This window comes from Vulpes lagopus, chromosome 12, assembly GCF_018345385.1.
Source record: "Vulpes lagopus strain Blue_001 chromosome 12, ASM1834538v1, whole genome shotgun sequence".
Lineage (NCBI taxonomy): Eukaryota > Metazoa > Chordata > Mammalia > Carnivora > Canidae > Vulpes > Vulpes lagopus.
This window is the reverse complement of record NC_054835.1, coordinates 57,707,551-57,720,371: the sequence shown is the minus strand read 5'-3', so window position 1 is coordinate 57,720,371 and position 12,821 is coordinate 57,707,551. Positions and strand designations below refer to the sequence as shown.

General features: G+C 51.3%; 1 protein-coding gene and 1 long non-coding RNA gene across 2 annotated transcripts in view; one reads left to right on the top strand and one right to left on the bottom strand.

The window, feature by feature from the left end:
• Nucleotides 1-3,359, top strand: part of TIMP2 (TIMP metallopeptidase inhibitor 2) — a 48,484-nt gene extending 45,125 nt beyond the window's left edge. Inside the window, exon 5 of the mRNA XM_041725491.1 lies at nt 440-3,359. Coding sequence (XP_041581425.1) covers nt 440-637 — 198 coding nt within the window. The 3' untranslated portion in view covers nt 638-3,359. The remainder of the gene's footprint in view (nt 1-439) is intronic.
• A 6,328-nt stretch (nt 3,360-9,687) lies between these two features.
• Nucleotides 9,688-12,686, bottom strand: LOC121473524. Its single transcript, XR_005983162.1, has 3 exons — nt 11,585-12,686; nt 10,223-10,330; nt 9,688-10,120 (listed from the first exon to the last, which is right to left on the bottom strand). It is a non-coding gene; the product is annotated as an uncharacterized LOC121473524 (long non-coding RNA).
• Nucleotides 12,687-12,821: the final 135 nt, after the last annotated feature.

Genomic DNA, 12,821 nt, shown 5'->3' with positions numbered 1-12,821 from the left:
AGATACCAACCTTTTCATTTGGAACCCAGCTCCAGGGAATTTCCAACCCTCTGTGGTGGTGGTGGAAGGGGGCAGCACTGAAGCCTTTGCTCAGGCTCAGGGATGGTAGACCAGATGGCCCAGAGCAGAGGGGCACCTACAGTGGGTGTGGGTGCGGGGGCTACTGCACAGGGGTCCCCCCGGCCCTGCCCCCTCCAAGGCAGGCTGCCTGCTGCTGTTTAGAGAGGAGGGGGCACTCAGGAAAGGCTGCGGATGGAGCAGTTGACTCGAGCCCCCACTCCCCGCCGCCACCCCTGCCCCCCGCCTCTGTGCTCATGTGGTCATTCATTTAACAAACTGCCCTTGAACAACTTTGTGGGGCGTGTGGCTAGGTTCTGGAGATGCCCCCTTGAGTGGCCTTGGTCCCTGACCGAATCCGCCTCCGTGTCCGTCTTCCTAGATCACGCGCTGCCCCATGATCCCGTGCTACATCTCGTCTCCGGATGAGTGCCTCTGGATGGACTGGGTCACGGAGAAGAGCATCAACGGGCATCAGGCCAAGTTCTTCGCCTGCATCAAGAGAAGCGACGGCTCCTGTGCATGGTACCGCGGAGCGGCACCCCCAAAGCAGGAGTTTCTCGATATTGAGGACCCGTAAGCAGGCCAACAGCACCCCTTTGGCCAACGGAAAAGCCTCCAAGAGTTTAGACTGGTCCAGCTCTGACATCCCTTCCCGGAAACAGCATGAATAAAAGTCATCCAAGTGGGTCTAAATTAGTATGATTCTCCTCTTACCCCCACCTCCCTTTGAAACATGGCCATGGGCCCTCACCCCATCCGCCGGCCTGGGCAGTGTGTGTCGCAGGCTTCCATCCTTGGGTGCAGGCAGGGCTGGGGCGCACGGGCCCAGCCCCAGCCCTGACACTGTCACAAACACTGAGCAGGCCGCACATGGGCGTCCCCCAGGCCTGGTCAGGGCAGAGCCTGGAAATGTGCATTTTGCAGAAAATTTTGAGGGTCGTTGCAAGACTGTGTAGCAGGCCTACCAGGTCCCTTTCATCTCGAGAGGGGCAAGTCCCTCGTTTCCTGCAGCTTCCACACCTCTGGCCCTAGGGTGGCAGGCCCTGCCCCTTGCAAGTGCCCCTGTCTCCTCTGTGCTCCTCGTGGACTCCCGGTACCTGTGACTCCCATAAATACAGAAGCAGCCCTGGACCAGTGGCGGGCTCTTGGAGGAGCCGCGGTTAATCCTGTTAATCAGCAGAATCGCAGTGGGAGCCACGCTCCAGGGCCTCGTCTGAAGTGGGTGACATGTTTCAGCTTCAGCCAAGTCCTTCCAGTGCCCCCACCACATGCCCCGACACTGGGGGAGTCTATGGCATTCCGCCCTGAGGGCAGACGTTTGAGGGGGACGCTTGGCTCCCCTTGCAGTTTACTCCCAGGCTTCTGAAGTCATTTTGGCTTGCTCCTCCTCCTTCTGCCATCGGGCTTCCAGATGAGTTGCACACGCTGGCTTTGCAAGGGGTTGCGTGTGGCCAGCGGCCTGGGCTGGCTGTGCCCTGTTTGCACATCCAGGGGCCATCGAAAACTGGGTCTTGCTGTGCCCCCCAACGCACCTCAGAGCCCCTCCCTCCAAGACGGACGGTCACTGTGCTGGGCATGGATTTCTGTGAGTGAAGTTAGCTGGGCGTGTTGTGAAGTCTTACCTAGGAAGGGAAAAACTGGGGAGGTAGTCGAGTTCGATGGATCTCTCTCTGGGCCTCCCGGATGCTGTGGCCAACATCCCGTTGTTCGAAAGATGAATTCTCAGTTGTTGTATGAACCCAAGCTCCAGGTGTACCAACCTCCATGTATATTTGTCACATTAAGATCTCTTGGTCAAAAAACATCATAGGGGGACTAGAGAACCTGTTGTTTTATCCTAAACGTGGTTTTCTGCTGCAAGTAAAATGGAGGTTGATGCAGGCAGAAATCTGTCAGTAACGAAAATCTTTTTCTTCCTACTTGTAAAGATAAACTCTTGTGAGTTTTTCTTGCACGTCGGGCAAACACACCTGTACACGAGCACGTGCGCACGCACACGCTGCAACCCAAGTCTGTCCGCCTGTGAGTGGTCCTTCTGCAGAATGCTTCCAAAGTCACCGTGTTCTCAGTGTTGCTCTGTTCAGCGGTGACCCCAAAGCACCGTAAGACTCCTGACCCCCAAGTGGCGTGTGAGCCCCCATGCCTGCCGGGACCTGGTCAGCATAGATTTTGATGACTTCCCTCTCTTGGGCAGACTAGGAGAAAATCCAGGAATTAGCCCCCGCTTCCAGGGTGTTTTCATGCTGTACAGTGATAGAAAGTTTGTAAGATGTCATAATGGACCAGTCCATGTGATTTCAGTATATACAAGATCACCAGACCCCTCCAATCAATATAACACCCCACCCCCGTTTGCTTCCTGTATGGTGTTATCATATGTAACATTTACTCCTGTTTCTGCTGATTTTTTTTTTTTAATGTTTCGGTTTGTTTCTGACATCCGTTGTAATCATTCCTGTGCTGTGTTTTTTTATTACCCTTGGTAGGCATTAGACTTGCACTTTTTTTTTTTTTTTAAGGTTTCTGCATCGTGGAAGCATTTGACCCAGAATGGAAAGCAGGGCATGGTAGCTAGCCTATGATGGTGGATTCCTTCAGATGTTTTCTTTCCTTCTTTGAGTATGGTTGCTTTTTCCATCTGCTACCTTTTGTTCTCTGGTTCAAATCATTACAGAGGAAAGGGTCTTTGAGTTGGTCGGTTCCAAAAGTTGGCCTTTATACTCAATCCACACACATTGGTCTTCTAGCCATGCTGAGCAGAAAACAAAAACAGAAACAGAAAAACCAAGATGAAGTGCCCAGTGGCAGCCAAGAGACAAAGCCACTCAAATACCGTCAGAGTAAACCATTGCAACGTGCATGTAGTGGAAGAAGGCTCTCCGTTCGGCATTGTTTAATTTATATGTTATGTTCTACGCACTGCTCGTTCCTCCCTCCATTCTTGTCTTCATGCAAGCAACTCAAAATATTTAAAATGAAGTTTACATTGTAGTTATTTTCAAACCTTTGCTTGATAAGTATTAAGAAATATCGGACTTGCTGCCATAATTTAAAGCTTTGTTTGATTGTGTTTGTTTTTGCTTGGGTTGTTTTTTTTTGTTTTGTTTTGTTTTGTTTTGTTTTGTTTTAACTTTTGGGCAATGTGTTTTTGCTGGAATATGAAGTCTGAGACCTTCCTGTGCTGGGAAGACGTGAGAGCTGTTGAACGTTGACAAGCAGACTGCGCATGTCTCCGATGCTTTGTATCATTCTTGAGTGATCGCTCGGTCAATGGACAATAAACAGTATTATATCAAGAACGCTGGCTCTGTCTGGGTGGCTATATCCGACGTCCTAGCTTAAGAACTGAGCACCTCAAAAAAAAATAATAATAAAAATTAAAAAATAAAAATAAATAAAAATAAAAAGAACTGAGCACCTCCAGAGGAGCTCCACCTCAGTGGAGGTGGCGACGTGTCTCCCGGAGAAGGAGAGGCTCTGGGTGCTTTGGGGAGAACGTGGGAAAGTGCAGCAGAGACGGGGCGGGCAACCGGAAACGTGGTTTTCTTAGATCGGCCAAGAGGAGAGCGCATGTGACAGGGGCCCCTTTGTTCATTTGGCACGTGCATCTCACTTTCTGTCCTGGAGCTTTCCCAGCACACAAACCTAGGAAAGCGGAGCCCTGTGCCCATCGTGCATCTCTAACACTATGCAATTCATGGTCCTCGTCTTCCTTCTTTGCTGACACCCTCGCCCCACACAGCCCGCCCAAGGTTACCGCAAAGGGGAATTCCAGACATGAAACTGCTATCGGTAAATGTTTCAGTCCATATCTTTTAAAAATAATAGCTATTTAAAAAAAAAAAACTTCCAAAAAATAAAAATTAAAAAAAAATTAAATACAATAAAATAAAAGTAAATAAATAAATAATAAAAAATAATAAAATAAAATAAAAAAACACTTCCAGGGCTCCTGGCTGGCTCAGTCAGTAGAGCATGGGACTCTTGATCTCAGAGGTTGTGGGTTCGAGCCCTATCTTGGGTACAAAGATTACTAAAAAAAATTTTTTTAAAAACCTACAACATTTCCAAAATACTTTTATCGCACCTTAAAAATGTCATTAGGATCCACTGGTGTCTAGTCAGTGCTGACATCTCTTCCATGCTTTATGATGGTCCACTGGCTTGAATCAGGACCCTAATAAGGGCTGTACATTGCATTTGCTCTCGAGGTTCTGTTTTCTACAGGTTTCCCTCCTCTCCTCCTCTTAAGCTGGGAAAGACGGCCCCGTCATAACCTAAACTTGAACCAAGTCTCACATCACTTCAGGTCACCATAAAAAAAACTCTTTAAAGGTCTGTTTGAATACTTCCTCACCCCCTGGGCCATTTATGGATTTGTCACATCAGGGACAAACCAGAAGGTTGGTGTTTTCCCATTTTATGCAGCTGCTGCCCGGTCAGCAAGAACAAGCTTCTGGATGCCTTTGTGAGGCCACAGAGAGGCTAGTAGGGGACAAAGTTTGCATTGATGCCTGTATCACTAAACATTAAATGCCATGCATTTCCTATCACCTATGGCAGAAACGTTTGGCCTGTTTTTTCCACCTGCTCAATGAGGGAAACGGTTGAGCCACGTGTTAGAAGAGTGCTACCAAAACCCTCTGTGCCGTGCAAATGCCCTTGCCTGGCATTTGTGCTCCTCCAGACCTGTAGGCCGCATGGGGTCCTAGCAAACAATGCTCAGACGACTGCTACCGATGTCATTTATTTTATGTAATTGAGGTCAAATGTGACTTCTGAAAAACACTCCTCATTATGGAAATTTTCAAATATATAAAGAAATGCAGAGAGTGAGCTAACAAACTCCATGCACCCATGACCCCATTATTATCCGAATTTTCTCTGTCTTTGCAAACAATTTTGAATTGGTTTGAGGACCCACTTACAGGGTGAGCAGACTGTTGCAGATGCTCCAGACACCATTATTCCCATCCTCAGGCTCACTCATTCTGTGAAAGGAATGTGAATGGGGGACTGGGGTCCGAATCCCCAACAGACACGTGAGGGTTTGCAGCAACAGATACTGCAGAATCCAATGTGAAAAGGCCCCGGGGCAGCCACCAGGACTGGTTAAAACATCAAGAAGTTTGGGTAGCACTAGCTTTTCCCTGTTAATTGTTTTGTTGTTGTTGTTGTTGTTTTAAGATTTTATTTATCCATGAGAGACACACAGAGAGAGGCAGAGACACAGGCAGAGGGAGAAACACGCTCCCTGTGGGGAGCCCCATGTGGAACTCGATCCCGGGACCCCGAGGTCACGCCCTGGGCTGACGGTGGCGCTAAACCGCTGAGCCACCCGGGCGCCCCTTCCCTCCTGATTGTTAATGGGTATGTTCAACTGATCTAACTTAACGAAACAGGGGAGCCGCAGATATTTTTCTGGGGTCAGTTTTATTATGGACAACCTTCCGCTAGCACAGATCTTACAGTAAGACTTTGAAACTCCTGTATGAACAGGTTCTATCTTTAGCCTTGGGTTCGAGCTCAGAGCTGACCCGCAGCTCGCCTCGTCGCGCCCGGTTGCTGTGAGTCCTCTGCAGCGAAAGGCAGCGCTTTGATTTGGGGACACCATCGGCTCCAACAGCAGATTTCCTCGTTCAGGAAACAAACTGTGAAAGAAAAAAGACTCAGAAACACGGTTCTGTCCATTTTTCATTTCCTAACAACCAGAAGGAATATTCCTTCCCAGGTAAATGAAACAAAAACGTGAGGCAAGTCCAAATCCGAGTCTGCAAAATGGTGGGGTGTCAGGTGGGGGCCCATAGCAGAGAAAGAGCAAGTGCTCAAGAGAGTTTGAGGATGGGATCCAAGACGGGGTGCGGAGGCAATGCTGCATACGTGACCTGGAAATAAAGGGGAAGGTTTAATTTTTATTTTTAGGCCACCCAACATGTTTTGCTTTACCCCTTCAGGCCACCTTGGTGGGGAGGTGTGGGGCACCAGGTGCAAGACTCCTGCCAGGGAGGCTTAACAGAGACCTTGCCCCCGTGGTTTTTATTGGGTGCTGGTCATGCAGGCACCCTCTCCCCAGTGTGTAGCAAAATTCCAGCCTCCCAGCAGGAGAGCAGGTGCTCAGCATAAACATTTGAGGCACAGGATCCATTCTTTTTTTTGTTTTTGTTGTTGTGGTTTTTTTGGTTTTTTTTTTTATGATAGTCACAGAGAGAGAGAGAGGCAGAGACATAGGCAGAGGGAGAAGCAGGCTCCATGCACCAGGAGCCTGATGTGGGATTCGATCCCGGGTCTCCAGGATCGCGCCCTGGGCCAAAGGCAGGCACTAAACCGCTGCGACACCCAGGGATCCCTGTTTTTGTTGTTTTAAATAGGCTCCACACCAACATGGGGCTTGAATTCACAACCTCAAGATCAAGCATCATATGCTCCATAGTTACTGAGCCAGCCAGGTGCCCCAGGATCCATTCTTACCAGAGAATGGGGGAACCCTCCCCAAATCCAAGTTCCCAGACACTAACTCCGGACCTGGGCCCTCGGGAGAGAGTGGTCCTGAGCCTGCTGCCGCCTGCCATGGGAGTCTTGCAGGACAGACAGCCTCTGGCCTGGGCCCCACTGGGGTCTGTACCCCCTCCTCCCCAGGCCGGCCCTGACACGGCAGGAACAGTCGACTTGGGCCTGCTCTGTGTGCCTCCCTGGGCGCCTGCAGACTTTGGAGGCTCCAATGCAAGGTGGTGCTGGGATTTATTTTTTTACTTTTTTATTTTATTTTTTTATTTATGATAGTCACAGAGAGAGAGAGAGAGACAGAGACAGAGACAGAGACAGAGACATAGGCAGAGGGAGAAGCAGGCTCCATGCACTGGGAGCCCGACGTGCGATTCGATCCCGGGTCTCCAGGATCGCGCCCTGGGCCAAAGGCAGGCGCCAAATCGCTGCGCCACCCAGGAATCCCGGTGCTGGGATTTTAAAGAGAAAGTCTTGGACTCTCTTGAAAAATGTATGCAATCTAGTCCTGAGGCCAGACAGGGATACGTGCCTTGCTTCAAAAAGAACAGTTACAGCGCTGTGCAAAGTAACACTGCGTCCCAGAGAACAACCAGCGGGACCTAAGAAAGGGAACGAAACCCAAAAGAATGAAGTGAGGGGTAGTGGGGGTGACTTTTGGGGGAGGGAGGTAGTTTGTGGCAAGACGGGGAAGGGGTCATGAGGACAGTGGGGTACCAGCGGCCTCTATAAAGGTTCCAGCTGGATTTCGGCGTCAGCATTTGGGGAGAACTATCCCTACGCACACAGAGAAAATACACACCTGTGCATTTATGCTGGCTTCGTGGGGTTTTTTTTGGGGTTTTGGGGGGTTTTGTTTGTTTTTATTTTTATTTATTTATTACCTTTTTTTTGAGATTTTATTTATTTATTCATGAGAGACACAGAGAGAGAGAGAGGCAGAGACACAGGCAGAGGAAGAAGTAGGCTCCCTGCAGGAAGCCCGATATGGGACTCGATTCCTGGACCCAGGATCACACCCTGAGCCGAAGGCACACGCTCAACCACGGAGCCACTCAGGCATCCCTTTGTTTTGTTTTGTTTTTAATTTTTTTAGTTTTTTTTTAGAGAGAGAAAACTGCCTTGGGAGGGGAGGAGGAAGCAAGCGAGTGGCCAGCACAGGAATTTAAGGCCTGTCGGCTATTTTTTGGCCAAACCACCAAACACATTCATGAAAAAGTAAGTTTTGTGGGTCAAATTCCATCACAGCCCATCCATAGTCCAAGGAGAGAAGGTCTAATACGGCTCTGGGAACCTGTCATGTGGCTTTTCCTTGGTGAGTGCAGCCAGAGGAGGGTTTGGCAGTTTCTAGAAACGGGAAATTGTTAGAGTTGTGTAGGCCCAGCCGGAGCGACTCATAGGAACCAAACTCACAACAACCGATGTAAAAATCAGAATTATTAATTTACAATTAGAGGGCAGCCAGGGGGCCCAGCGGTTTAGCGCCACCTTCAGCCCAGGGCATGATCCTGGAGACCTGGGATCGAGTCCCGCATCGGGCTCCCTACATGGAGCCTGCTTCTCCCTCTGCCTGTGTCTCTGCCTCTCTCTTTCTCTCTCTCTGTCTCTCATGAATAAACAAAATAAATAAAATCTTAAAAAAAATAATTTACAGTTAGAGATGCGATTTAGGTCTCTCCAGAAATTAGCACGAATCTTTGGCCAACCACAGGTGACTTCTGGGCAACTGTACAGTTAATCTGTTAATGCACATTATTTCTTTTATTTCTTTTTTTTAAGATTTATTTATTTATTCATGAGAGACACAGAGCAAGGCACAGACACAGGCAGAGGGAGAAGCAGGCTCCCTGCAGGGGGCCAGTTGCGGGACTTGATCCCAGGACCCCAGGATCATGGCCTGAGCTGAAGGCACTCAACCACTGAGTCACCCAGGTGCCTCTGCCTTGGTTTTGAGACTACTATTATTTTATCTTCAATGTTTCTCTACTTTTTTCCTTCAAGGATTTAGAGATTATTCAATGGTCTCATCTTGAGCACTTTATTTTCTGTTTGGTTGGGTTTCAGAGATACTCATGCATAGTGTACCTTCAATGCACCAGGCTCAGGGACACTAAGACGCGTGAGATATCCTCAGAGCTTTACCAGCGGTCACCGAGGAGGGGGCAGCCTAGAGAGCATTCCAATTGAATGTGTAAGTGGAATGTGCAGCTGGCCCAAGGCAACAGCAACCTAATGGCAGGGATGGAGGGAATCCAGGAAGACTTCCTGGAGGAAGTAGTGTCTGGGAAGTTTGTAGACGGGCTAGTGGGGAAAGGGAATTTAGGCCAAAGAGCAGCATGAGCCTGGAGCAAAGATACCCTGATTAGGGTCTAGGGGTCATTTGGATTTAGCTCTTTGAGGGGATCCAGGGCAGGGAGTGGTGGGGGAATGAGGAAGAAAAAGCAGGCAAGGAGCCAGCCTCCAGGGGCCATTAGAGACCATGCTAAGGAGAGCCTTGATTTCCCATTAGCTTCGGGGAGTGGGGAAGTGTCCAGACAGGTGTGCAGTGTTTTCAGGTGGGCCTTTTAAATGTATTATTTTTTTTAAGATTCTATTTATTCATGAGAGACACACACACACACACACACACACAAAGAGAGAGAGAGAGAGAGAGAGACAGAGGGAGAAGCAGGCTCCTTGTGGGGAGTTCAATGGGGGACTTGATCCGAGGACCTCAGGATCATGCCCTAAGTGGAAGGCAGATGCTCCACTGCTGAGCCACCCAGGTGTCCCTAAATATATTATTCTGTTTGGTGGTTCGAGCAATGGATTTGGCCATTCCAGTAATGCAGGTGAAGATGGGGAGGGGCTCCATTTGGGCAATTAGATGGAGGGAAGAGAGTGGTTTGAGGAATATTTGAGAAGTAAAATTAGCAAAATTTGTTAATGGATGATTTACGTGGGGTGAGGGAAAGAGAGGAGACCAGGATGCTGGCCAGGAAGGTGGATGTTGGGTTGCTGTCTGTTAGCACCCTGGGTCCAATCAGAAACACCGAAACCACTCTGTACAGCCTTTATTATTTTTTAAAGATTTTATTTATTTATTCATGAGAGATACAGAGAGAGAGAGAGGCAGAGACACAGGCAGAGGGAGAAGCAGGCCCCATGCGGGGAGCCTGACGCGGACCTCGATCCTGAGGCTCCAGGATCACGCCCTGGGCCGAAGGCAGATGCCCAATCGCTGAGCCACCCAGGCACCCCTCTGTACAGACTTTAAAACAGAGGGGATTAATACAGGGATTGGTTGCATCCTGATGGAAGCTGACTAGGAAACAACAGGCAGCTGTTAGCACTTCTAGGATGGAGGGGCAGGGGCAGGAGGCTGCCCTACCAGAGCCCAGGGAGGGACGGTTGGGGGAGGAGGAGGCTGGGAGCACAGGGCACCTCTCTGGATGAAGCCAGAAACTCCATTCCAAGCAGAAGAGGAGGGAGAGAAAGGTCCTGCTTCTCCTTTCCTTTGCCCTCCAGTCTCACCAGTGACCCCCAGTGGCCAGACAAACATTCCTGGACACCAGGGTGCCTGGAAAGTGGGAAAGGGCAAGGATTTGGTCTAAGCTCCAGCACAGCGACCCAAGTGGGCAACAGGGCAGAGAGAGGCAGCTTAGGGGAGGGGGTGATGCACCTGTTTCCCGGCATGGTGAGTTGGAAGTGCCTGTGGATCCTGCAGGGAGATGACCAGCAGGCGGGCGCTTACTGGACCCAGCATTCCAAAGACCAGGGGGAGAGAGATCTGCATATGCGTAATTTTTTAAGATTTTATTGATTTATTCATGAGAGAGACACAGAGAGAAGCAGAGATACAGGCAGAGAGAGAAGCAGGCTCCATGCAGGGAACCCGATCCAGGCCTCGATCCGGGATCCAGGATCACACCCTGGGCCGAAGGTGGCACTAAACCTCTGAGCCACCCAGGCTGCCCTGCACATGTGTAATTTACTGGACTCCAGGCATAGAGTGGTGAGAGCCATAGCAATGGACCTGCACATGGGGTAGGTGTTTGTTACTTAAAAGAAACATTTTCCCCCCAAAATGGTTGTATCATTTATACTCCCAGCAGGTTTACTTTTTTTTGTAAGATTTTTTTTTAATTTATTCATAGAGACAGAGAGAGAGGGCCAGAGACACAGGCAGAGGGTGAAGCAGGCTCCATACAGGAAGCCTGACATGGGACTCGATCCCGGGACCTCCAGGATCACACCCCAGGCTGCAGGCAGCACTAAACCACTGAGCTACCGGGGCTGCCCCTCCCAGCAGGTTTAGAGTCCACCTGCTTCACATTCTCTCCAACACGTAGTCTTTTTAATTTCAGGTGTTCCAGTGGGTGTGAAATGTCCCTTGGTATGGTTTTATTTATTTATTTTTAATTTTTATTTATTTATGATAGTCACAGAGAGAGAGAGAGAGAGAGGCAGAGACACAGGCAGAGGGAGAAACAGGCTCCATGCACCGGGAGCCTGATGTGGGATTCGATCCCGGGTCTCCAGGATCGCGCCCTGGGTCAAAGGCAGGCGCCAAACCGCTGCGCCACCCAGGGATCCCCCTTGGTATGGTTTTAATTTGCATTCCTCCGGTAACCTTTGGGATTAAGCACTTTAGGAAAGGTCCACCTGCACATACCTCAAGGAGACTCCACTCTGCAGCTTCTTTGAGAATCTGCAGGGGGAGTCAGGGTGGGGGGGCGTGTGGGTGGCCAACGGCTCCTCCCAACTTCCAGGTCTCATGATAACATTCTCCAGCAGAATGGAGGGCCTTTCAGGCAATTCATTTGTCAACTCAGAAGAATGTTGGGGTTCCTCTGAGGGCCTGAGTTACAGGTGTGCACCTGGGGCCGGCCAAACTCAGGCTGAAACCCTCCCATCACTGCTTGCCTGCAGGGATCAGGCACACTCATTTTTTTTTTCCACCTGTAACGTGGCAACAGTATCTTTTTGTGGGTTTGCCATGAGGATTAAAGCATATACTGTAGGCAAAGCGGTGGGGAGGTACCTGACACACAGTGTCAGCTCAGCAATGGAAACAACGTCTTCAGTTCTGGGAGGATGGGCCGGAGCTCGCCTTTCCTCCACAGTCCAGGAAACCCAGGCCTAGGGTCGTTAACTGTCCAGAGCAACCTGCTAATTAGGGCAGCACTGGGATAAAACCCAAGTCTCCTCATTCCCCTGCCAGCGGCCACCCCTTCCAACCTGCCCCCACACTTTGTCACTGATAAACGCCTTATCAGGCGTGAGGGCTGGTTTTGTTGGAATCCTTGTCTCCGCCCGGGACGGGCTGGCACCGGGAATAAATCTCAGTCTGAAGCTCTTGGGGGCTGGACTCTCCCAGGCTCCGTCTCAGGCTCCTACCGCATTGTTTCTGCCTGCTTGTCTTTTTCAGGACACTGGAACCCACGGAGCCCGCAGAGGGTGAAAGTCCCCTTACACCTCCTGCGGCTCTGCACCCCATCCCGCCTGCAGGGGCAGCGGCACCCGGTGCAGGCAGGCCCTGCACCCCGTCCCCGCCTGCAGGGGCAGCGGCACCCAGTGCAGGCAGGCCCTGCACCCCGTCCCATCTGCAGGGGCAGCGGCACCCGCCGCAGCAGGCCCTGGCACCCGGGAGCTCCCCCAGCCCCCCGGGAGGGCCAGCATCACAGGGCTACGGTACGGTTTGGGGTAAGGTCGTTTACCGCCCCCCCCCCCCGCCCCGCGCCTCCGTGCACCGGGCCGGTCAGCACCCCCGCCCCCCGCACCCCTGCCCGGGGCGGGGTGGGGGGAAGCAAGGACTCGGTGAAAAGGATTTTTAAAAACACTGCAGAAGCCATGCGCATTTGCAAGCATTCCAGCAGAAGCTTAACGGAATCGTCACGGGCCGGTGCTTTTGGGGGTCAGGAGGGCGGTCGGGGATGGCAGGTCGCCCCCCCCCCAAAGGTCGGACGTCACGGCTCCCCCCGCTCCCAGCCTCCGCTCGGCCTCCGCGCCCGCCGCCCTGCTGGGCCCGCTGCCCTCCCTGCGCCCCGTCCGCCGCGCGGTCACTAAAGGGCCGCGGAGACCCGGGCTGGGACCCGCGTTAGGGACCCGCGTTAGGGACCCGCGTTAGGGACCCGGAAGCAGGAGCCTCACGTGCTCTCCGGGAACTCGCTCGGCTCGGGCCAAGAGGGCGGGGCGCCCCGGCTCTGCGTGCTTGCGTCATCGCGTAGCCCGGCGCGGCCGCGGGCGGCAGGGTGACGTATCGGCTGCGCAGACCGGCT